The sequence below is a fragment of the Crocodylus siamensis genome, chromosome 1 (genome assembly GCF_052110815.1).
Source record: "Crocodylus siamensis isolate JL-2025a chromosome 1, ASM5211081v1, whole genome shotgun sequence".
Taxonomy (NCBI): domain Eukaryota; kingdom Metazoa; phylum Chordata; order Crocodylia; family Crocodylidae; genus Crocodylus; species Crocodylus siamensis.
In genome coordinates, this window is record NC_143395.1 from 225,094,497 (window position 1) to 225,121,324 (window position 26,828).

The 26,828-nt window shown below is 42.9% G+C and overlaps 1 gene segment (V, D, J or C); it reads right to left on the reverse strand.

Annotated features, from left to right (window-relative positions):
* Positions 1 to 336: 336 nt before the first annotated feature.
* On the reverse strand, positions 337 to 25,745 carry LOC149874220 (immunoglobulin heavy constant epsilon-like). The segment is given in 6 exon segments: positions 337 to 2,675; positions 3,979 to 4,065; positions 5,429 to 5,740; positions 6,543 to 6,899; positions 9,606 to 9,687; positions 25,556 to 25,745. Coding segments are annotated over 5 exon segments (978 nt in total).
* Between the last annotated feature and the right edge of the window lie 1,083 nt (positions 25,746 to 26,828).

Sequence of the window (26,828 nt, forward strand, 5' to 3'; positions counted from 1 at the left end):
TTTCATTTATGAAAATTATTAGGGCCAAGATTTTCAAAGATGCCTTAGGGACATAGATGCCTTCTTTCCATTAAAATTAACAGTAACTGGATGTCAAGTCAACTGTTAAAAAGTCATATCCATTAGGTTTCTAGGTCTTTAAACATACCCCAACTGTACTGTTAATCTAGACTCTTTTGTGCCTAAACACATTACATTATGATTGGATTCTTTCTCCTATTTTTCTTTTTAACCATGAAATAAAATTTTAGATGATATGCACTGGAAAAAAAAAGGAAATAAAAATGGAATAAATTAGACCAGAGCAAGACATGTAGATGCTATATATACTCAGTTTTCTTTATTTAAAGATCTTTATTGATTTCAAAGCCATTGTTCTCAGTTTTTGCTTGTGGTAATTATTTGTATAAACATGCACCCTTAAAAATCCTTGGTACCAACTACATTTTCCATCATTTTCTTTCCTTTAGGACCTCTCCTTGTAGCATGAACTGAACTAATGTAGCTGATGTTAACATAAAGTGTAATAATAGTGAAGTGTAACCATGTTAGTCTTGTCCTGTAAGCAACTTGAAAACTCCATTTTCTATCCTTCTGCTTGACATAAATGAATGAACTCTGCATAGCCTTTATGTATGAGTGTGTGTAAAAGGGTGAATGGTGGAGAATGACAAAGACAGAAGAAGAAAATTCAACTGTTTATGTAAGCAACAAGGCACCAGATATAAGTTACCAGCCAGTAACTAACTAACAAACAGCTGAAGAATCCCTTTGAAGCTTGAAGGCACAAAGGAGATAACAGAAGAAAAAATTCTGCCAGCCGGACAACAAAAACACTCCAAGGCTAAGATAAGCTGAAGACAAAAGAAGAACAACTGCAAATACAGAAGCTGGGTATGGAAAAGCCCCAAAGCACTGAAACAAAAGATGCCAATCCCTATAAAAGAACACTTTGAAAATGCCACATTGGGTGAGTCTCTTTCTCTACTGCTATGTCATTGGAGCACAGATGCATCTGTTCACTCTGCTCCAGCTGTTATCTTCAAATCTGCTATCTTCAAATCATCATCTACTCAATAAGCCCAGGTTGGCCACCCTGGGCTGATATTGAGCAACTATTGCTGGTAACTATATCTGGTGTATGTGTGGATGAAATGGTTGTTTTGTGTATGTGTATGTCTGTGTGTAATGATGTGTATGATGATTTGTGTGTGTTGGTATGAACGGTGTGCCTGAACCTCTATGTCTAACTCATGTAATCAATAAACGTGGCACCTTGCCTTATCCCCCTTCATAAAATCTTGTTTGTGATTTGACCAACTGGCAAGTTGTGTAACATCCTCAGACCCAAAATCTGGTAATTTTGTATGCTGAAAATACATTAATGCATTCCAATGAAAGCATCTCCAGAACAGGCCAAAGAGTTCAGGATCAGTAGGAACACACAAAAATAAAGTCCATCTTGCTGTTGTAGTCTATAATTGCCTCCTTGCCACACAGTAACAGTTTGTAAACAAGAGCCAACATTTAAGATAATCAGCATCTTTCATAAAGATCCAGTGGCTAACAAAGCCAGAGTAATACACTAGAATATGGTAAAAGTAATAATTTGTGCAATATTTATAAAAACAAGAAAGTGATAAAAAGTGATAAAACCTTACAGCTATCCAGGAACATAGGGACACAGGACTAGAAGGGTCTTCCTCAAATCTAGCTCTCCACAACTGCAGGCAACAGTTAACTCAAGAAATTCCCATAAGTGGAGCTAGTTCCTCTTTCATGCTGAAGGCTCCCAAAATAAGTGATTTGCAAAGTATGGATTGCATGTAGAACAATGTGACCAACCCTAGAAATTCAATCAGTTCTGGGGTGGAGCGTGACAGACATGTGAAAGTGCACAGTAGGCTGCAATGTGTAGGGAATTTTAGAGTGAAGGCTGTTCACTGGAATTTAGCCAGAACACCCTTTATCTGACACAGTGGCATGGACTTTAATCATCAGAAAATGTCTTGGACCCATTTGAACAACAGAATTTCCATCAATTATGTCTTAGCTGCGTTGCTGGGATATTGGCTTAATTGTGACTCAGTGAGCCAAGTTCAGCCAAATGAATGCAGTGGATTGTGAAGCACCAGTCTGAAAATTTCCCTAGGCTGCCTAACCTCATGGTCATAACCATAATACTCCAAAGCAGTGCATCTTCTCCCAAAGACCCACAGTCACCTTGCACTCAGATCAGGCACCTCAGGGACATTTCAGTTCCCTTTATGTGCCAGATTAGATGTTGACCTTTCTGCTAAAATATTAACTAGGTCTGAGAACTCAAAGCAGCATCTAGCACAGTGCCCTTCTTCACAAGTGGCTTTGCTTTACTTGTTATTTGACAGCTCAAGGCTTCAGTATTACAAGTAGCAGGTGTTATTTGTTTCCCCAGAAGCTCCCGTCTTCCATCATCATGTTCAGTGCAGAAGACTTCGAGGCAATGCAAGGTTTCCTTCTGTATTTCATACCCCACATACCACACTTGACAACCACTCATAATGTAGATCCTGGATAATAATTAAGCAACGCATAAGTTGTGTGGCACTTCTCTCTCTGGCATTCTTGTGGGAGTTGCATCACAACAGTCTCTGGCATAACTCTGTCTGGAGAGCTCTGTGATGTGGTCTTGGATCCTAAAACAGATACATAAAGTTGGCTTAGCTTAAAACAGACACAACTTTTGATAGGGGCAAAGTGCAACTTAGAAATGCTTCAGTGGTTTAACTGTAAGTGTTGTTTTAACACATCCAATTCTATCTTAGGCTTCCATGTTAGTCCTTTGCTATTATGTTTGACCACCAGAGGGAGTAAATATTAATCACATACTATATATGGGTATGGGAACAAGTCTTCAAGGTAGTAGGATTTCTTCCCTCATAATTGCTACTGAAAAGCAGTCAGTCTCATTGAGTTACATTGGTTGGTGGAGCCAAGTCTTTTGTACACCTTTTGCAAATCTTTATATAACACATATGACACAGTAGGAAAATCTATTGCAACAGCTCATGAGGTTATGCTAACATATACCACCATGGGTGTACTGTGAATTTCTTCTCTGTTGCAAATATGTGGATAGCATGAAATTATGTGAATGAATTAAAGCCTTAGTCAATGGAGCTGTTCATGGCACAGTATAGGCAGTGGCACTGCAAGCTTCCCTACACAGCCCAGTCAATGAACCTCAACGTTGACCTTGGAGGAAAAAGGTAACGGAGTCTCCAAGATTTCTCAGACCTTAGTCCCCCTGTTCAGCTGCTAACCAAGCTGCCAGTTAATTGGGGAGGGGCAGATTTTCATTCTGTGAATGTTTTTCCCTGGGAACTGAAGTAAAACCAAAAAAGTAATTTCACAGTTGGAAAAGAAATTTTTGTCACTTTGGACAGGGGTTGGATTTCAGCTGATGACCTGGAGGTGAAAGGTCTTCTATCCCATTATCCACTCCAAACCAAAATGCTATTTGTACAGCTAGATTTTATTACTATGTTTAGTTCCATGAACTCTTTCCCCAACTTTAAGCTCTACAGCAGCCTGTTGCCTTCTCAAGCCTGTAAGGGCTGTTTTGGGTAAATGTTATTAGGCAAACAATCAGTGGATGAAAGGGAAAAAATAAGATTGAGTCCATCAGAAGAGGAGATCAATAGGCATTTTGTTATATTAGACACCTTGTTGTTTCTTTTACCCACTTTCTATTTCAAGTCTTAGCACACAAGTATCTAGCACCTGAATTAAGATAGACTTTTTATTAGTATTACAGCTTCTCTTTTCTTAGTAGGTGCCCAATCATTAGGGGACAACAAATGCACAAACATTTACCTTGTTTTGATTCCATCCAGTGGAAAGTAATAATGGCATGTATACATGAAGTTATAACTTATCAATCTTTACCCCTTCTATTTCTAATAAAAGAAAAGAGTAATGAAATAGGTGAACACTCACTGAATATTGCCAGAATAGCCACCACCAGTATCATTAGGATACCAGCAAGCACTGCAGCCGGGATCCAGACTGGCAACTTTGAAGGATCTTTAGAAACAAAATATAAATTATAATACAATAGGACACAGCAGCTATTCAAAAACACTCATTCGTTGTCCATATCAGGGACTTAACAGTAAGCATTTTTATTTGTTTGTTTAAATAGAAATTATAAGCAGAGTTTAGGAAACAAGATATGATTATTACAGCTACTGAAAGAATAAAAATTTCCATTCCCATAGAAAATTCTCATATTTTGACCATCATTTTCCTCTTGAATTGGTATAAAAAAGTTAATACCCTGAAAGAAAACTGTAATGAAAAGATTTTTTAAAAAAAGTTTATGTTGAATTGTCAAAATTAAAAAAAAAACTTGAGAACATTTTTCAATAATTTTTTTCTTGACAAGTTTAGCAGTTTTCCTAATAAGAAGTTAACATCCCTACCCTTTGCACAAAGTGCTATGGATGTTCTGATTCAGAGGATGCATCCGTATCTTATTTGAAAGTGAGTAATTATTCTGAGAATAAACAGCAGTAAATCAAACTGTCAGCATCTTGTAAATAACATGATTTAAGTATTTGTTTGGGATGGAAGAGGGAAGAGGTACCAGAGAAGAAAAAGGACCTGCAGGAAAGAGAAAGATGTTTGAAAAGGAAAAAACTTCATGCAATGCTAATCCTTTGGAGACAGAGAAGCTCTTAGCACAGAGGCTGAATCCTGAGAAAATAAATCATAGAATAAGAGAAAGAAAGTGAAGAAAGATCAGAGGGTGTATGCAGCCTGGATGCAGAAAAAGAGAATGGCTCCCTAATACATGCTCCTGCCATATAAGCTAAAGAAACAACTCTGTTTTGTGGCAGCATCAGTAGGCCTTTAACTATTAAATGGGCTAGCCATTGTAAACATAGGAACGAATCAGTTCTTGGTCAGAACTTCTAGCACTAATGATTAAAAACCATGTAAACTGCTTCTATTTAGAGGCAGAATTTTGCACGAAAACATAATGAAGCATAGCATTATAGGGTTGCAAGGGACCTCAAGGGTATAATCTCAAAATGATACTTGGCTAAAGGGTCCCCACAACCATTTCTTGATTTTTACTGCCATGAAGCTGATTCTAATTGCTCAGAACTGATGCTGTAGGATTTGGTCTAAAGCCTTGGGCTGTTCCCTCAAAGATTGGTGTTAAAGTGCCTATATTGTACCATATTATAACTAATAGTTGGTTCACTCTTTCTTCTGGCATGGTGAAATAACAATTCTATGTAACCAAAGGAACAAATACAAATATTTGCCCCTTCTTGCACTTTGTATGGAAGAGCACTAAACAGGTTCCTTTGTTCAAAAACAGATTAGCCCAAGAGAAACATATTACTAAATCAGTACCTATTGAACAGCAATCATTTACCTTTTTCAGCTCGAGGCAAAGATATATGTTTGACAACAGGACTTTCCAGTGCAGAATGATTTACTTGGCAAGAAAACTGTACAGATCTGCTCCAGTCAGAATGGGAAATAATTAGGTTACTTATATAGGAGTAAGAGCCATTACTACTGGGGAACAAAGAATCATTCTTTGAAGTGTTGGTGATCAACTCTCCATCCTTATACCAGGAGAACTGGATGTCTTGAGGGTAGAAGTCCCAAGCGCAGCAAGTCAATGTGCTCTCACAGTTATTGAAGAAAGGAGATACCAAGGAAAGCTCAACAACTGGAGGAGCTGGAACAGAGGAAACAAATGGCATGCTGCTGCATCATTGTATCACCCCATAATAACCATCACCTGATAAGTAAGATGTCTCTTTAGTTCAGTGATTCTCAATCATTTTAGACTCAAGACAGCCCTTAGGAAATGCCAGATCTTTGCTTTCACTTGTTTTTTGACTACAGAAAAATAATAGGGCAATTTTTCCATTGCAAAGGACTCATAAAGGCCACAACAAATCAAAGGAGTTTTCACACTATAGATATTTATTTGAAATCTCTGGGTTTATCTTGTTGTCATTTGCATACCTATCAGTGCTAATATTATGTGGCATCACATGGCACCCTTAAAAGGATTTCATAACACCCCTGCGAATCACTGCTTTTAACGTTTGATGCCTCACTATGTAAACGTTGCATTAGAAACTGTATTGTAAGGCTCAACTGAAAATCAGGAGGTCTCCCTTAACCCGCTCTGCAATGCTATCTGAAATGAGAAGAGAGTGTTTATGCTTTTGGGGAGTATTAGGAGAAACATACATGGAGGTTTCTTGTTGAACAGGTGATAAGGTTCCTTTAGATGTGACAGCAACAAGCAGGAAGATACCCGAGGCTTAGGTTGTCCTTATGGAGCTCAGGTAGCAGAAGGGAGCCCACACTCAGCAGCATGAACAGTAAGTATTACAGTAGCATTATATCTGCATATAAGAGGCTTGCTGTAGTTTCTTAGGATATTTATCTTTCTAAAATGGTAACAATAAAAGAAAAATAACCCACAGAAATGGTGTCTGATGGAATATTGCAAACGCTTAGCTTACCTGATACTGTAAGGCAAATGTATGTATAGTCCAGTGTTTTCACAGGTGGAGGAATCATGCTTTCCAGGGTGCAGCTGTAAACCCCAGAATCATTCACAGAGACTTTCTGAATAACAGCGTAAACCCAGCTGGTGTGACGATCGTACTCTAGAGTTACAGAACCTTTGCAGACTCTGTTCCAAATGCTAAAGTTTCCAAACCGCAAGTAACAAAGCTCAGCGGGGGTGCCATTTCTCCTTAGAGTTAGGATCAAACCTTCTGGTGCATTACTAATGTGCATACATTCCATTTTCACCATTTTACCCTGTAATGAGATCACATTTTTTCTCCTTGCAGTGGATGCGTCCTGATGCAACCCTAAGTGGGGAAAAGAAGATAGAAAGGGTGAGTTACATAGACAGCAAAGAGTAAGTCAGTTCTTTCACATCCTCCAAATGGAGGATGATGTGATGATATGTCTGGCTGGCCACAGTCTCCATTCCAGCACCAAGAGTTGAGGTCTTAATGCTTTGAAGTAAAAATGTTTCTATTATTTTTCTTCTCTTTGTGCCTATTGGTAAGCAGTTTGTTTCACACCTCAATTTGAAATTTCATAGTTACCTTTAGCAAGACTCCCTCATAATATACATGCAGTACATTTGGCACTGTCTCTCCCACATTATCTCAGAAAATATGTTGTAGATTGGGGTCAGCAACATGCTGTATAAGCACCAAATCTTAGCTAGGGAGCTGCGAGGGCTTCAACAGCATGTCAGTGGTGTAGCTTTGGTAGCATTCCCACAGGAGGGATCTTTGCTTGTGGCAGTGCCAGGTCTGGGGAGCTGATCCCATGCTGCAGGGCGAACTAGTATCAGGGAAAAGTGGCAGGGGCTGGGATGGAACAGTGGTCCACTTTGGACCCAAACCAGGTTCTTTTGTTCCACAGCTCTGAAATGTTGCTTATCACTCATATAGATGAAACCACAATCAGCTGGATGAATAGCTGCTTAGTAACTCAAGCTCAATGAGTGGTCAACAAGGGTCCAATGTACAACTGAGAGGAAGTGTGAAGTGAGGCTCCTCAGAAGTCTGTCCTGAGTCTGGCATGGTGTAATATCTTCAGAAATGACTTGGAGGCTGGCATCTAGTTTATATTTATTAAAATTTGTGGATGACATTAAGCTGGTAGTAATCACAGGCACAGTAGATGACAGGATTGGGATTCAAAATGACCTTGCTGCATTGGAAAATAGTCCGAAGATAAAATTTTATAAGGACAGCTGTGGGGTATTATATTTGAGAAGGAGTGATCAAATGCACAAATATAAATGGGGAATGTGTGGCTAGGCTGTAGCTATTTAGAAAAAGAATTTAGAGGCCCCACTGGACCACAAGTCAACAATGTTAAATTGTTACCAAAAAAGCTATTAGTACATTGGAATGTATTAACAGTGGTGGCAGATGATATACCAAGGAGCAACCAACTCAAATTGCAGCAAGGGAAGTTTAAGTTAGATATTAGGAAGAACGTTCTCACTAAAAGGGTAGTAAAACACTGGAACAGCTTACCTAGAGAGGTTACCCAGAAACCTCCATCCTTAGAGTTTTTCAAAACCCAGCTAGACAAAGCTTCATCAGGGGTGGTCCTGCTTTGAGCAGGGGGTTGGACTAGATGACTTTCTGAGGTCCCTTCCAACCTTCACTTTCTATGATTATATGAACAGGAGTACTGTGTGCAAGTCATGGGAAATGATTCTTCAAATTTATTCAGCACTGATGAAACCTTGGCTGGAGTAGTGTGTCCAATTTTGAGGTGGACTAAATGAAAAGAGTCCGGAAGACAGCAACCAAATGACTAGAGCTTTACAAATAAAGTATATGAGAAAAAGTGGAAAGAACTGGCATAATTTAGTCCAAAAATGTGGGATTAGTCTAGAGAAGAGGGAAGGATGGGGGTTTGATAACAGTCTTCAAATATAATGAGGGTAGTGATCAACTGTTCCCTATGCTCACAGGAGAGAGGAAAAGAAATAATGGGCTTAAATTCCAGTAAGGGAGGTTTAGGTTAGATATTAGAAAGAACTTTTTTTTAACTATGGGGGTGCTTAAGCACTATAACATGTTACCTAAAGAGGATGTGGATCTCCGAGACTGTAAGGTTTTTTTTAGTCCCTGTTAGAAAAAACATTTTTCTGGGATGGTCTAGACAGGGATGATCCTGCCTTAATCCAGAGTTCGGACTAAACGACACTGGCACACTATTTCATTGATTGACAAATAGTTAGACATCCTTGATATTCTTGAATACCAATCTATTTGCAGTGACCATGAAGTCTTCGTATATTATATAACCTTAGGTACCACATGTCAGCAGGCAGGAAGTATCCTTCAACTGACTCTTTCTTATGCACAAAGGATCAAACTCTCTTCTCAGGGGAATAAATTCAAAGAGTCTTCAGTGGCTTTTGTAGAATTACCCTTCATTTTAGGGGCCCAGAGTTCATCTTCTACCACTTGATTTTATTGCTGTAAATTATTAGCATCAGAAAAATGAGACTGCACAAAATAGAAGTTGCATATGAAAGGAGTTATCACTTTGAACTCTTGTATTCATAATTTTTTTACATGTTTTAGTTTGAGTTGTGATAATCTTATTTGAACATTGGCAGATGGAGTAGAGAAGCCTTGATAACCTCAGCCATTTGTTTTCAGAACTGGTCAATGAGTTTTCTGTAGTTCATGTCAAGGCAGAAGCGAAGTCAACAGTAATGACATTGAAGTTTGATGCATTCATATCATAAGCGATTCCACACAGGGGGAAAAGTGGAATCATTCTAGTCATCTAAAGTAGCAGGTAGAGAGAGACAGGAGTGTACTGTCTAAATGTTCATGTTTCGTCTGGTAGCCAAGTTCATTCGTGGTCAAATGTCAATTAAGTCAATAAAGTAATTCCAGAGTAATTTGTCTTGTGTGATACATGAAGGCAAAGCTAGCTCAGAACCTCCTGCCCACAGAATCCAGAAGAGGGTACTTACAGCTCTGGAACAAAGGGTGTTAAACAGGAATACAAAACTGTGAACCTACCTGAGCTCAAGAAGAGAGCACATATTAAAAGCACTGGTAAAATAGCCTTTCCTTTAGACCACTGAAGTTTCCTGAACAGCATCTGAAAAAAGCACATTGAGTCAACTGATGCCTTTCTCTGAGAGCTGAGTCATTCTTTTCACCAAGAGCATCTGGAGTTTCTGAGGAAATTCCAGAGTGGAAGTGGGGTCTACTGTAATATGAATGATAAAAAAGGGAGTGGATTTTGGTAGAACCGAGTAATTTACATGCTGATCACCTATATTGACCAATCCAATGACCATCATTATTAGAAATTTAGATAACCATGATAACAGCCTATATCAGGGCATTGATCAAAGAGGAATCTTCCCCTACTGACATTCAGATAGGACTGGGGCAAGACATACTCATATCACATATTCTGAGTCATTGACGCATATTCAGGCAGGATGAAACTCCCCATAGAAAGACTGGGGGAACTGGGCTTATTTAGTTTAGAGAAGAGGAGATGGAATAGCAGCCTTCAACTACCTGAAGGAGATTTGAAAGGGGATGGGAGTTAAACTGTTCTCAGTGGTGACAGATGACAGAACAAGGAGCAACAGTCTCAGGTTGCATCAAGGGAAGTTTAGGTTTGATGTTAGGAAGAATTGTCTCACTAGCAGGGTAGTAATACACTGGAACAGGTTATTCAGCGATGTGGAGGAAGCTCTGTCTTTGAGGGGTTTCAAAACCCAGCTACACAAAAACTTTGGCTAGGATGATCAAGTTGAGGCTGGTCCTGCTCTGAGCAGGGGGTTGGACTAGATGACCCCATGAGGTCCCTTCCAACCTTAACCTTTTATGATTATATGATTCTAGGAATTAGGATGCTGTGTGGCAACTGTACTCAGAAGATGTTAAAGCTGCTATCTTGTGGGTCACAGCCCAGGCTGATGGGCATGCACCCCTTCTTTTCTGTGTATTATAGGACAGCTATTCAAACAGGAATGTCAATACTCAGGCCTCCTCTTGAAGCTGTGCAATCCTCGGTGAGGGCTTCTGTTTTGGGGCCTTTCTACATAAGAGCCCAAGGATTAGAATAATAGAAAATTGGGTTTGGAAGCAACCTCAGGAGGCCATTTAGTCCAACCCCCTGCTCAAAACAGGACCAGCCCCAACTAGATCGTCCCAGCCAAGGCTTTGTCCAGCTGGCTCTTAAAAACCTACAAGGATGGAGATTCCACCACCTCCCTGGGTAACCTGTTCCAGTGTTTTACTACCCTCCTGGTGAGAAAGTTCTTCCTAACAGCTAACCTCAACTTCCCTTCCTGGAACTTGAGACCCAAAAGATAGCAGCCTGTCCTGCTATCTTCTCCCTGTCCTGTCATTTGCTACCACTGACGACAGTCTAGCTCCATCCTCTTTGGAACCACCCTTTATGTAGTTGAAGGCTACTATTAAATCCCCCACCTCAGTCTCGTCTTCTGCAAACTAAATAAGTCCAATTCCCTCATGCCTCTCGTCATGAGTCATGTGCTCCAGCCCTCTAACTATTTTCACTGCCCTTTGCTGGACTCTCTCCAATTTGTCTACATCTTTTCTGTAGTCAGGAGCTCAAAACTGGACACAGTACTCTAGATGTGGCCTCACCAGTGCTGAATAGAGGGGAATAATCACTTCCCTCGATCTGCTGGCAATGGTTCTACTAATGCAGCCCAGTATGCCATTAGCCTTCTTGGCAACAAGGGCACACTGTTGGCTCATATTCAGCTTATGGTCCACTTAAACCCCTCAGTCTTTTTCTGTAGAGATGCTGCTAACCAGTCAGCCCCCAGCTTGTACTGGTACATGGGATTGTTCTGTCCTAAATGCAGGAATTTGCACTTGTCCTGACTGAACACTTCATGAGATTTTTTTTAGTCCCATCCTTCAGTTTCTCGAGTTCTCTCCGACTCCTAGCCCTACCCTCCAGCAAATCTACTACTCACCCCAGCTTGGTATGATCTTCAAATTTGCTGAGGGTGCCCTGGGGCATTCCACTTGATACCAGCTTCCAACTAGATATCAAGCCATTGACTACTGCCCTCTGAGCCTGATGATTCAGTCAATTTTCTTTCAAGCTTACAAACCATTCATCCAAACCATACTTCCTTAGCTTGCTTGCAAGAATGTTGTGGGAGACTGTATTATCCTTTCTAAAGTCAAGGTATATCACATCCACTGCTCTTCCTGCATCAACAGAGCTCTCCTCTTCTCATAGAAGGCAATCAGGTTGGTAAGGCATTAATTGCTCTTGGTGAATCCATGCTGATTGTTTCTAATCACCTTCTTCTCTCCCAAGTGCTTAGAAATGGATTTGTTGAGAACCTGCTCCATGATTTTTCCAGAGACTGAGGCTGACCACTCTGTAGGTCCCTGGATCCTCCTTCTTCCCTTTCTTAAACATGTGCACTATATATGCCCTTTTCCAATCACGCGGGACCTCCCTGATCAACATGAGTTTTCACAGATAACGACCAGCAGTTCTGCAATCACATCAGCCAACTCCCTCAGCACCCGTGGGTGCATCCCTTCCAGCCCTATGTACTTTTACATGTCCAGCCTTTCTAAATAATTCCTAACCTGTTATTTTGCCACTGCTGGCTGCTCACCTCCTCCCCAAACTGTGCTATGAGGTGCTGTAGTCTGGGAGCTGACCTTGCCTGTGAAGTCTGAGGTTAAAAAGGCCTCAAGTACTTCAGCCTTTTCTGCATCCTGTGTCACTAGATTGCCTCCTCAATTTAGTAAAGGACCCACACTTTCCCTGACCTTGACATACTTGTAGAAACCCTTCTTGTTAACCTTCGCTTCCCTTGCACTTTGGCCTCCCTGACTTCATCCCTGCATGGCTAAGCAATACTCATATACTCCTCCATAGTTTGTCCAATTTTCTACTTCTTATAAGCTTCCTTTTGGTATTTAAGCTCAGTGACGAGTTCCCTGCTAAGCCAAGCTGGTCTTCTGCCATACTTGCTAGTCTTCCTGCACATCAAGATCATTGGTTTCTGTACCCTTAGTAAGGTTTCTTTAAAATACAACCAGCTGTCCTGGACTCCTTTTCCCCTCACACTGGACTCCAGGGGATCCTGTCTATCAGGTCCCTGAGTGAGTCAAACTATACTTTTCTGAAGTTCAGGGTCCTTACTCTGCTGCTCTCCTTCCTTTCCTCAGGAGCCTGGACTCAATCATTTTGTGGTCACTGCTACCCAAGTTGCCATCCACTTCTACATTCCCAACCAATTTTCCCTGTTCGTGAGCAGCAGGTCAAGAAGAGCATGGCTCCTAGTTGGCTGTGCCAGCACATGTACCAGGAAATTGTCCCCAACACTCTTCAAAAACTTCCTGGGTTGCCTGGGCACTGTTCTACTGCTCCCAGCATATGTCATGATGATTGAAGTCCCCCATGAGAACCAGGGCCTGTGATCAGGCAACTTGTGCTAGCTGTTTGAAGAACAGTGCAACTTGAGGAAGGAACAGAACCAGCAGGCTTATGTAGTGAGACTTCATGCAGAGACCAACACAAGTGCTGTGGTGGTAAAGCAGGTTTCCAGCGGGAAGAAAAAAATGGTTTCTGTGTACAAGTTTTGTGACCACATCCATTTAAGGAAACACATTCTGCATATTTTGTCAATAAAAAGAAAACTTAAGAAAGTACCTAACTCTACTCCCCCAATTTCTACTACAGATAGGAAACTGACTTATCAGGCTGTGAAATCTGCTGCTGCTTAGCAAAGGGACAGAAATATTATAGCAAGACTCTGAGTGGTATATAGTTGTGCACAGAAACTTGGTAGTATCCCTTTAAAACGCAGAGGAACTCTAGTGGCCTCTGGCTGCATCCAGATGTGCAGACATGTGCAGTTTGTTGTTCCACAAGCCTCTTTGTGGTGCCACAAACTGAACAAGGCAAATGTTCAAACGTGTGCTGCGTTGGGAATTTGCAGTGCAGTGCCAAAATTTGCTACCAGGATTTCCCAGTAGCAGAGAAAAGCAGACCAAAAACAGCAGGGCAAAGCATGCTCCCAGAGCAAACAGAGGCTTGGACCTCCAGGGAGACACTCTGGCTGCTGGCCAGTGCATCTGTATGGTCCGTTTGTGACCCTGCTGCTCCAGCACGCTGCATAGTTGGAGCAATCAGAAGCATGGCAGGGCTTGCAGCTGCCTGCTGCTGAGCTCATCTGGCACCCCGGGCCAGTCCTGGGCCCATACAGCCACCCAGGGCCAGCCGAATGCTGTATAGGTGGGTGCAACTGTGCCACTGCTCCACCCAAGGCTCAGCTACAGCCAGCATGGAGCAGCAGGAGGCCCTGGAGTTTGCTGTAGGGGCCATGGCTGACCACAATGAGGCAGGTGGGGGGACCCACATACAGGAGTCTGCCCAGACCAGGCACTGGAGAATCAGTTGGTGGCCCGAGGAGGTTACTGACCTCCTGGCCATTTGGGGCCAGGGGGCTGTGCTGCATCAGTTTGCACAGAGACAGCACAACGAATGCATCTACTGAGTGATTACTGCCCAGATAGCCAAGTGGGGGCACAGCAAAATGTGGCAGCAGTGCCATACTAAAGCCAAGGCATTGTGCCAGCAGTTTGTGCTGCTGCAAGCACACACCTCTGCATGTAGAGACACACCCCTTCACATAAATTTGCCCTGGTACTTTTTGCCGCGGGTCATGCCTCTGCATGTGCACTTTGATGTAGAGCAAAATGCCCCACTTTGGGGAAATTGCTGTTTCCCCATTCCTCCCAGCATGCTGCAGGAGGTAGTACAGAACTAGAGGGGAGACACTGACTGAGCCTCGGTGTCAGCCAGCGCACACTCCTCTGGCATGCACCGTGCCACTTTTCTTTGGGGCATTTTGTTTTGCAGCTCTACAGAACGCACATGCCTCCAAGTCTGGATTCAGCTTCTGTGTACAGAAGTTCCAAGAACCCTGCTCCAGAACTAAGGTGTAGGTGTAGGTGGATCTTCTTCAATGGACACCTTTACTTGGACTCAACACTATCAACATGTAAAGAGCCCCATACAAGCTCTCTGTCATCTGGCTTATGAGACCAGGTTTGCTAGGATTTCTGTTTTCTATTCCGTGTGGTTTTCCCCTACCTCTCTGGGTTCCTCAGCCAACAGTATCTTGTGACTGTACACACGTCTCCTTATCTTCCACCCCATTTATATTAACTCTTTCTTAGGAAAAACAATTTTTCCCTAAAAATAGTTTCTTTCAGAGACTTTTGTGCCATCTTTGGTTACTTCTGTCTACATGAGGCGGCTACATGGACATTGCAGGCTCTTTAGAAATCCAGCCAGGTAACTGGATGCATAAGTATGAATTTGGAAACTTCACTTTACGACTCCCTTCTTTTTGAAGAACTTGATCCCCACCCATGCAGTTGGCCCAATCAAAAACTTCACACAAAAACCCTTGCCTCGCCTCCAGTCATAAATAATATGCCTGTGCAAAGCGGCTGGTATTCGCTTTGGATTCAGATTTGGCTGATTCGGGGGACAGTGATTTGATTCGGTGACTGGAATCTCCAAGTCAGCCAGGCCCATCCCCCGCCCGCTCTCCCAGCCAAGCAATGGCTGCCTCACCAGGCCCAGCTCTCGGCAATTTGAAAAAAAAAAAGCCCCAACTCAGCAGGTGCTGCTGGGCGGGGGGTGATCCCTGCTGTCCCCCATTGCCCCATGCTGCGTGGGGGGCTCTTCACGAGCCCCCGACCCCCTCTCACTCCCCCAGCCCCTGCCCCGGCTGGCTCTGCCCCTTTAAGAAGAAAAAAAAAAAACCTGAGAAAACCCCCAGACTCACCATTCCTGCTGGTGGGGGGTGATCCCCACTGCCCCATGCCACATGGGGGCTCTGCACAAGCCCCCCGAAGCCCCGAGGCTGCCGCTGCAGGAACGGTGAGTCCCAGGGCTTTTTTCTGTTTTCTTTTTCTTAAAGGGCCAGAGCTGGCCTGGGCAGGCACCCGTGGGGGGGCTGGGGAAGTTGGGGAGCTTGTGCAGAGCCACCTATGTGGGGATCACGTCCCCACCCAGCAGCATCTGGTGAGCACCAGGGCTTTTCTTTAAAGCACCGGGAGCTGGGGCAGGCAGGTCAGCCATGGTGGGAGAGACTGGCAGGGGTCCCCCCCCCCAGGCCCCCCTCCCCTACCCCCTAGTATTTACCAGCTGGGAGTTGGTGCTGCAGCCACTGGGGACTGCCCGAATCAAAGCTCTCTGAATCTTTGCCAAAGATTCAGAGATCTTTGAATCGATTTGGATCTTTAAATTGGTCCCCTGATTTGATTCGGATTTGGAGATTCGACCACCGAATCAGGCCAAATCTCCCCCAAATCAAATCACCACCTGAAGCTGTGCACAGCCCTAATAAAACAATCTTCTGCAGGCAAGCCTTACTTTGCAAGGAGGAACTTACAAAAATCATCAACTACCTTTCACATTACTACTGAAAGATAGCTCAGGGATCATCGATCCTGAATGTCTTTGCTTTGCTTCTCCTCCTTCAGAAGGGGCGGGGGAGTGGAAGCAAATCACAGAAGTCCTGATAAGTTTCTTTGTGTTATAGTAATTAGTGCTCACCAATAATTATCTAGATAATTTTCAGACGTTCAAGTACTAAAGTAAGTATGTCAAAAGGATACTAAAAAATACACTGGCTTCTTAAACGCACACATGAAGCCCTGAAAAGAGAGGAGGCTTTCATTGAGGTCAGGAAGGACCAACAGTGAGTGTAAACAGAGAGGGGCAGGTTTTCTTTTTCTCATACATAATGTATTGGGGTTTCTGTTTTGCTTTAAATAACTGCCCTTAAAATTTTCTCAGATGCAAATAACATTTGGAAGACACAGGTAGTATCAAGACAAGCGTGTTTATTAAACTACACATCTCTGACCTCTGAAATTGGGAGAGAGTCCAGAAGACAAAAGCAGAAGCACAACACCTTCCTTCTCTAGGCTAGAAAAAAAGAGAGTAAAGACTGAAATACAATTCTGCTCCCAGCTGCATCAGTATATGCTAGGAATATCTCTACAGAAAACAAAGCTCTTAGTAACAAAGAGCCAGACCCTCTGGTTTACTATAGCTTCTGCTTATGTAATCTGATCCTATTGCTGGTTTTATCAGCTCAGGGTAATTCACTAAAGGGAGATTCAAGGTGATGTAGATCTAGTTATGGGGGGCTTTCACTTCCCCTTTCTTCTAATACTATAGGGAAAAAGGACATGCTCAGAATAAAGAAAGTATAGCCACAAGACACCTGTGCACTCTGCCAATTGTGTGCAAGCATAAGCAGCTGAAAAGTTGCTGTAATTCAGGAAAGTGGGATTGGCTTTGCACAAAGCAGCCCCCAGAGCAGATGAATCCAAATAGGAGACGTACATCACCTCTTTCCACCCCCACAGCCATCCTGTGAAGTTGCACATTGCTTGTAACCTAGAGTTTTTAAATACGCAGTTGTTTTTTTCTTGCCTCCAACAAAGGTCACAAAGAGAAAGGAATCAGTGGCATCTACCACCCCTCTAGAGGAGAGTGGGCTTAGGAGGAGGGGCTATCTTTACTTTTCAATAAGACTAACCTAAGAATGAAATTCTTCTGTCCATTTTTCACATGCAACAAACTATCACTTGGTGATTTTTCTTTTAAAATTGCATGCAGCCATTGTTGTTTCTTTTTGTGTCAGATAACCCATTAAGTTATTTTAGAGTGAGATAGTTCAAGAGTAGACTGATTAAAAACATACTGTCATAGCCAAACAGGATTGGGGCGGAATACACATTGTAACTGAGCCTTCATTAAGAGCTTCATTAAAAAAATTAATACCCTATAAGAAGTCTTGTATAACCAGCATTACTTCCTCACAGCTGCAAGAAGGGTGAAGCAGAATTTTTTTTTTTGCCCAAGAAGTAGACATGATTAAATGCCTTTTCATTGACCCAGAATGGGGGTAGTTCAGCTATGCAAATGAACTGAAGGCAATAGACATCATACTCCTTACCCAAATTAGGCTACAATTTGCTAGGCATAAAGGCTAGGGACAGACATTCAAAAAGCCAGAGCCTGCCTAGGTTGAACCAATTTGTAATAGCACAAACATTCCCGGGAGGGAGCTTATACCACCGCTCTCCTGAAGCAGGGAGTGAGCAGCAGTGGTGGTGTTGAGATTTGGGTGCGGTCCCTTGGGGGCAGGGAGGGGGGTTATTCCCCCCCACTGCCCCCTCTGCCTCTGGGGCCATGGCAGCCCACCACTACAGCAATGAGGCAGGGAGTGCCTGACAGACCCAGCTTGGGTCCCTGCCAGTGGGACAGGGATGGAGGAATTAAACCCCCGCCTGGTCAGACCCCCTCCCCTGCCTGTCCCTACTTGGCTAGGGAGTAGAGGGGTGGGGCCAGCCCTGCTCCACTGGAGCAGAGAGATGGGATACTGGATGACTCTGGTTTAAGTTAAACCAGGAAGTGGTCTGGGACAGACATTACATAAATGAGGACTGGTTTGAGCCAAATCAGTTAAGTCTGATTCTACATTCAACCAGGTTTATCACAAACTGGTTTCATAGATTTCATAGACATTAGGGGCTAGAAGGGACCTCATGAAATCATTGAGTTCAGCCCCCCTGTCTTAGGCAGGAAGTCTGCTGGGGTCAAATGATCCCAGCAAAATAAGCATCCAATCACTTTTTGCATGAGTCCAGAGTAGGTGCTTGCACCATTGCTGTGGCAAGCCTGTTCTAGACCCTGGACACTGGGACTGTTAGAAGTTTTTCCTTATGTCCAGTCTAAATCAGCCTTCCAGAAATTTGTGGTGTTAGACCTTGTTATCCCTTGGGGACCCCGGTGAACAACTGTTCCCCCAGATCCTGGTGCACACCCCTTATATACTTATAGGCTGCTACCAAGCTCCCCCCATCCCGAGCCTTCTCTTCTCCAAGCTGAAGACTCCCATGTCCATGAGCCCTTCATAAGCCTTGCTCTCTTGGCCTTTGATCATGTGCATGGCTCTCCTTTGGACTCTCTCAAGCTTATCCACACCACTCCTGAAGTGTTGGGGGCCCAAAACTGGATGCAGTACTCCAACTTGGTCTTAGTGAGGAGTCAAGTAGGAGGATGTCATCCCTGATCTTCCTTGAGAGTTTCAGCCATTTTGAAACTGGTTTATGTGGACTGAATGTCTGTTCCATTACAGGTTTAAACCAGCTTCTGATCACTTAGGCCAGTTTATGTGTAATGTCTGTCCCTCGCCAAAAAACACTATGCTTCCTAGTTCCTCAGGTTCTTGCTTTCACTGGCATCATGACTGAAAGGGTTATTTTTTTTTTTTACAAGAATTCCTGACTATGAAGAGGAATTAGGCTCTTCATAGCCACTATCCTATGCTTACTTTGATAGAATAGTTTATTTAAACATGTTGTCCCCAGGACTGTCACTTTCTTTGCTTTTTGCTACTACAGAAGACCATTGCCCATCGTATGGCACTGCCTTGAAGCATCCAAAAGCACCCTGGGGCCAGATTTTTTTTTTTTGGGGCGGGGGGGGCAGCTTCCTCAGAAATGTACCTGGGACAACAGAATGAAATCCCATTCCAGTTCTGTATAGCATGCTAAACACCAGTTTTATCAGCCAACCAGTTTCATCAGTCACTCGATGTTCACACAAGAAAGATTTTACTGTGGGTTGGTGTCACCTCACCCTAAATTTATTCTTCTTTAAGAGATCTTGTATTGCAAGAAAATATGCAACTAAAGCAGTTGATCAAAGTTGTATAACTTTTTCAGAGCCAACGTGTTAATAAGAAAATGTTTTTTTCCTTTAAAATTTATACCAAAACAAAAACAAAAACAACAACTCTAAACCAACCCATTAACTTGAATTATTTAAGTTCTACCTTTGGGGTATTTGGAGTATATGAGGTCATCATTTGCAGTATTGTCAAGCCTTATAGTTTCATAGCTGGTAGGGTCGGAAGGGACCTGAGCAGATCATCAAGTCCAACCCCTGCCATGGCAGGAAAGAGTACTGGGGTCAAACGACCCCAGCTAGGTGATTGTCTAGCCTTGTCTTAAAGACCCCCAGGGTAGGAGACACTTCACTTGGAAGTTGGTTCCAGACCCTAGCTGCCCTAACAGTGAAGTAGCACCTCCTGATGTCTAGTCTGAATTTACCCTCTGCCAGCTTGTGACCATTATTTCTGGTCACTCCTGGCGGTGCTCGGGGGAACAGGGACTCCCCCAGTGCCTGCTGGTCCCCCCTGACTAGTTTGTAACAGGCCACTAGATCCCCCCTCAGCCTTCTCTTGTGGAGGCTGAACAGGTTCAGGTCCCGTAGCCTCTCCTCGTAGGGCCTGCCCTGCTGCCCCCTGATCATGCGAGTGGCCCTCCTCTGGACCCTCTCCATGCTGTCCACATCCCTCTTGAAGTGTGGCGCCCAGAACGGGACGCAGTACTCCAGCTGCGGCCTGACCAGCGCCGCATAGAGGGGGAGTATCTCCTCCCTGGATCTGCTTGAGATGCATCTGTGGATGCATGACAAGGTGTGGTTAGCTTCCTGACTGCATCCCCACACTGCTGTCCCATGTTCATCTTGGCGTCAATGATGACGCCAAGATCCTTTTCTGCCTCAAAGTCTTATAATAGTTAACTGTTTTATGTAGAGTCCCAGCTCCTGCAATTAAGTAATTATTACCCCAAGCACACCCTAAAAGATAAAAATAAATAAATAAAATATCAAAGGACACATAAAATAAAAAAGGATACATAATTTTTCTGGAAAAAATGGTGTACCATATGCTCCCTATTAGGATTTTCAGCTATCTTAAACAATACACATCAAACACTGCTTCACTTAACTTTTTGGCTGCTGGGGGAAAATGTCCTTACACAGAGAGAAGTTCAGCTGAATCTGACATTTATTTTAACTAAGCTCCAATGACAAAATGAGCTTCCTGTGGGTAAAAGCCTGCACTCATGTGCAAACCAACTAGCCTGCAAAGTTGCAGACATCAGCTTGTATGAACTTCATTACAGGATATGAACCCTTGTGTGATCAATCCTGTATTATTTGCCGATCTATTTTTATGACAGCAGGAGTGAGTAATGTATACTGAAACAACCTGTGGTTCCAAAGGGTGCTCAATAAATTAATACTACATTAATATCATAAAGATGAGCTTGTGATATCAATATAACATTTCATCAATAAACAAAGCATTGAAAAGTGTTTGTGCATATTGTAGCCGTTGTTCAGATCTTTGGGATTAGGAATGAGTCTGCAATGCAGGACATAAGTCCTGATATGCCTCATTTGGAGTTAATCGGGGATGAAAATCTCTTTGATTCAAACTTTTTTTTTTTTTTTAATTAAAATGACATTGTTCAGAAAAGTTTAAAAGGTTTCATTTTTGGTCCATGGACTGAACAAATAAGCAGTGAAAAGACTTTTACTTGCAATTCCTTGAATGCAGCCAGATGCCTGCAGCCGCCCAGGCCAGAAGGCCTGGGAACCCTTGAGCACGGCTCCCTGCTCGGCTGGAACAGACAGCTTGGGCCAAGGCTATCCCATCCTGCAAGAAGTGGTTTGTGGGGAAGGTGCAAAGCATCCTGGGGTGCTGAGGGACACTGAGTTAACTTGTATCTGGAGTGGATCCAAGACAGAATTCAATATACCTATTTAACCTAAATTAGTTAAGTCTGATACTACATCTATTCAGGATTACCTTAAACTGGTTTTGGCCATTTTGAAAGCAGTTGCTGTGCACAGAATTTCTGTTGCGTTACAAAAATTCAACTGGTTTTGGATCACTTATGAGTTATATCTAATTTTTGTCTCTAGCCCTTAAGTTAGACTAGTGCAACTCTTTTTGTAGACAACCCCACAACCCATTTTGGCTGGCCAGTATTATAGAAAGAGGACAAAAAGATAAAAATGTGCTGAGAAGGGGAATGAGGACATTGGTAAGTGGCAGAATATACTGAGCTTACAAACTCAAAGCTTTACTATGTAAACATTCATGAATACATCCATAAGGGTCCCCCCCTTTGAGACCTTATTTAATTATGCAGCATGAGTTTTACCATGAAACTTAAGTTAACTTGAGTTCCTTCTAAGGACAGAAGCTTGGAAATGCACACATGTGATATTATTTACACAAGTAATCCTTTTGGCTGCCAAAAGGATGGATAAGGAGAGCAGTTAACTCCCTAAATGTCTGTAGGATTTCTCTCTGAGCTTCTTGCATTCAGTTGATGCCATGACAAAAATCTGCTATGTCTAAGTTCTGCTATTTAAGAACTGCTGTTTACATGCAGCAATAATGCGCCATAAGGAGGCATGTTAAGGAAAAATATGCTGCTTATCTAATTACATTTTTACTCTAGGACTTCCTGTGTTATGAAGTGGCAGAATTTTGGAAAGAAATTACAATCGCTTGATTACTGTCAAAACCTTTTTGAGAGCAGATACAGGGGGTTAGTTTGTTTTCAGTAAATATATGTTCAGCTCTTGCCATAATAGGAGACACAGCGGCTATGCATCTTGCTGCAACTCTAGAGCAATCATTCAACCCTGCTCTTGATTTGTACTTATCTTTTACTGGATACCTGGTCTTTTGGGCTGGAGAGTCAAAGACAGCCAGATGCTCTATTAACCATATCACTCTCTAATATATGGTTGGCTACAGAAATTGGCATACTTTAACCGCAGTAGCTCTATGAGCTGCTTTACTTAAAAGGCCCTTACTTTAGCATAACAAAGCCACAACACCTGGCTGCGGTTTCTAAATGCTACTGTAAAGCAGGTAACAATATTAACTTATAAAATCACAAAAATTGTCTTTTTCTGCAAGCTTTTGTGCTCACATGCCCTTCGTCAGGCTCAGGGAAAATTAAAGATGGTAAAAAGTCCCCATAGGTAGGAAATAAAGTTCATTTTTGCACAGAGGAAGCTGAAGATGAAGATCTGTCCCTCTGGGTCCATGGCAGCATCTTTGTGAGGTGCTCTTTGTTGTGCAGATCAGGCAGGATTCCTTCCCTGGTGGTGTCAGATGGCAAGCGGGGGGGGCGGGGGGAAATCTTTCTTGTTGTTCAGCAATGAAATCTTCAAGAGAGATTTCCACACCTCCTTGCTTGCCATCTGACACCACCAGGGAAGGAATCCTGCCAGCCAGATGAATGTTGTGAACAGAGATGTGAGGAAAGCTCTCATTCTCCAATTGTTGTGAAGCTATAAAGCTAAATGTTGTACAGTGTAGTAACTGGTCAAAAGGACTTTGTGGCTAAGTACAGATGGTCAAAAAACCCAAGGCTGAATCAATTCAGTCTTTGCCGGTTAGTCTAAGCTGGGTAGATTGAACCAACAAGCAAGTGAACAGACGTTCACTTGTGATTCTAGAAATGCAGCCACACGTCTGCAGTCACCCAGGCTAAAAGCCAGGGGACGCTAGAACATGCCTCCATGCTTGGGTGGAGCAGACAGCTTGGGCCAAGGCTAGCCTGCACACCCTGCAAGGGGGATTTGTGGGGGAGGTACAAAGCACCCTGGGATTCTGGGGGACTGTGAGTTAAATTAATCTAGAGGGGATCTGGGACAGAAGTTCATCAATCCAATTTAACCCAAATCAGCTAAGTCTGATATTACATCCATACAGGTTTATCTTAAACTGGTTTCAGCCATTTTGAGCATGGTTTGTGTGTGCTGAACTTCTGTTGTGTTACAGATTTGAATGGTTTCTGATCACTTATACCAGGTTATGTGCAGCTTCTGTCCCGAGTCTATGTGGCTCTGAATTTCATGTTATGGCATGTCTCTGTACCAAATCAGTTGGTAGTGTGCTTTGATCTTGAAAAAGTTTTGATGTCTGATTTTCTGTGTGTACTGTGATTATCTCCACTGAAGTTAATGTGAGCGCTCACCATGCATGAGGTGCGATAAGCCCTGCACTGAACAGTTCTAAAGGCCAGCAGGCATTTTCAGAGTTAAGTTTTTGTACCAGTAAGTGAAGTAGGAAAGTTATGACCAGAAAGTACGCACTGCAAATAAAATAGCAATACCTGTTCTTACCAATCATACTGTACCTCCTAGGAAAAGGAAACTTTCAGGTTACCCACTCTCTATAGATCGAAAGCTCAAAGCTGTTTAATCTTTTCTCTCTCTCAGGTTGTTTCCCATGTTGATCCCAGAGCACAGAAAGTGTCAGTTAAAACCTTTTTGCACAACAAAAAAACTACAACCCCCCCCCAAAAAGCCACGCGCACACACACACACACACACAACACAGACTTGTGTGAATGAAAATCTACATTCTTACTTGGTGTGTGCAGCTTAGCGTGGCATGCCACATTGCTTGAAGTCAATAAAGCTAGCTTATGCCAGCTGATGAACTTCCCTAAGGATGTTAATACTTCTGGAATAGTTTCTGTTAGAATTAAACAAAAAGATTATTCTTAAGCTAACCAGGTTTTATTTGGGCATAACTGTATGGCTTAAATGACTTTTCTTTAAAAAAAGAAAGCAAATAAGGTCAACAGGAGTATTTCCAGCCTGTATCCAGACTTGAGACAATTTCTCTCTGGATGGATTCCCAGAAAACAAAGTACAGTCATCTGACCTGTGGGGCTTCATAATGGGTTTGGAAATTTGGTGTTTTGGGAACTGAGGCAGCCCATTGCCCCACTGCTAAATTTCTAGACCTGTGTAGAGCCCCACAGGCCAGATTCAATGCACAAGCCAGAGGTTGTGCATCACTACTCTATACCAAAGATAATTGTGCCCAAAACGTATTGCCCAAAGCACACAAAATGGATCCAGATCATGCCGGGACAAGAAATGTAAAACCTACCAACATATCTCCACCACCCCCACAATTAGTGCACCCCACAACAGAGCCATCAGCATTCCTGGATCTTACATCTGCACCTCCAGAAATGTAATACATCTCATCTGTGCCCTAAATGCTTTGATGGAAAATATGTAGGAGAAAAAAACCCAACTGCATACCAGAATGAACACACACCGAAAATCTATTAAAGGCAAAAATACCCAATTACCTGTGGGGGCACATTTCTCAAAAGACAACCACTCTCTCTCCAGTCTCTCAGTTCTAATCCTTAAAGGGAATTTAGGAAACATCTTTTGTAGACAAGCCTAAGATCTTCATTTCATTAATCTACTGGATACAAAAAATCATGGACTAAATATAGACATTGTATTTATGGCATTTTATAACCTGCCTGTCATCCCACAATCCCAGGTAATCTCTACATTTTACCTGCTACATTCTATCACCAGGTCAACATTTCCCCCTCTCCCCACATCTACCTGTTTCACGCCTATCGTCTCCCATGGCCTGTGATCCTCACTGCCATGCATTTGCCTTTTTACAGACCTACGTTTTGCATATTGGCTTCTATTCCATCCAGGATAGCACAAAACAACAGCAGACTCTCCCTATGCCTATGCCTGAAGAAGGCTGTTTGTGCCTGAAAGCTTGCAACAATTTTTCCATCTATTTAGTTGGTCTAATAAAAAGATACCACATTTAACCAAAGAACCTTGCCTGCCAGAGAACACGGAGAACTAACCAGCTCCATCATTAACTAGAGATCAAGTTGATCTAACTGCTCCTGTATCCTTTCTCCAGCTTTTTTTCTCCTTTATATTTACCTTCATCTCAAAATTAACCCAAGAAAGTAAACTTACACTGTGCAGACCTAGATTCTAGTAATGTAGGAAGGTGGATTTGTACTCATCTTCACAACAGTTCATATCTAGATTCAGTCTCAGCCTTGGTATGACAAACCAGGCATAACATTACTATTCTATATTTCCATCCTATTCTTTCCCTGTCAGTCTTTACCATAGTCGTAAGAGCTTTCCCTTTACATCGTATAAATTACATAGGCTTTCTGAGTTTCATCTGCCTCTGTGAGGAGGCAAATTATCTAATCAGAGGCTGAAAACTTACCGTCTCTTGCAGCTGTACGTTATTTTCTACTCAGCTGTGGCTTGTTGACCAACTTAGGGAATGGTTGGCATGCATTGGACTATGTGCTGCCTTCAGACCCTCAAGTGCAGCAGAATCTCCATCAAGAAGAACTGGAGATCTTGATGTCACCTTAGAGGCTTGGGCAAAAAAGTCCTAGGCTGCTATTCACATGACAATATTCAGTAAATGTGAGCCCTTCTCTGAGGCTGAAATTAGAATCACAACTACGTAACTTCCTGGTTTAGGGTTCCTATTCCTTTCATCTGTAAAATACCAGCATTTGCAAATGCAGTTAAATCCTGATAACAACTCAGAGCTAGAGATATAATTATACAAATGATTCCACCTCAAAGTTTTCATTTGAAACTGCTGTGCTCATTGTTTTAATACAATACAGAGCACACTATTAAATTACTATGGCTTTCTAAGAATTTTGAAGGTGAAAATTCTATGAACTGGGAGTCTTACTTGTCACTTCTGATTTTTTTCCTGACTCTTCATAGCTGCATTCTTACTCTAATCCCTTGCAAATTCTCCTAAAGCTGTGAATACAGGATTTGGGGTGAGTACAGGGCTGGATGGAGGATTTAGCTGTGGTGGCTGTTGTGGGGGGGCAGAGATTCAGTGCCTGTTCCCAGTCTTGTTCTCTCCAACCACCACTTTGGGCAGACCCTGCTGCCAGAGCCTTTTAAAATCCCCAAAGCATTTAAGAATCCCCCTTCCCTTCTGTGCTCAAAGGCTCACCCTCTCCCCTCTCTTCTCTCCCATTTGCCACTACTGCTTTCCTCTCAGTCCTGGGTGAAGGGAAAGCTTCAAAGCCTGTCCTTCCTCCTTCAGCCAGGCTATGCAGAGGCTGGGCTCTATGCCAGCCTCATAATGAATGAGCACAGTGGCAGCAGCAGTGGGTGGGATGGTTCTCCCTCCCCCCCATGACTGCTTTTGGGGGACTAGGCAGAGTGGGGGAAACCAACCCCCATCCATCATGGCTGCTGCCACTGTCACTGTTCCCAGTTGAGTCCAGTCCTTACTCAGCTCAGATGGAGAGGGCAGAAATACCTATGAAGCTTCCCCAGCCCCACACCAAACAGTGAGGAAAGCAGAAGCAGTAGGTGTGGGAGGGAGGCAAGGGAAGAAGAGAGAGTACCTTTGTGCATGGGGGGTGAAGGGGAGATTCTTATATACTTTGGGGACTTTTTCAAAGTCCCCAGAGGCTACCACAGTGCAGCACGGTCCAAATGGGGGGGTGGCGGGG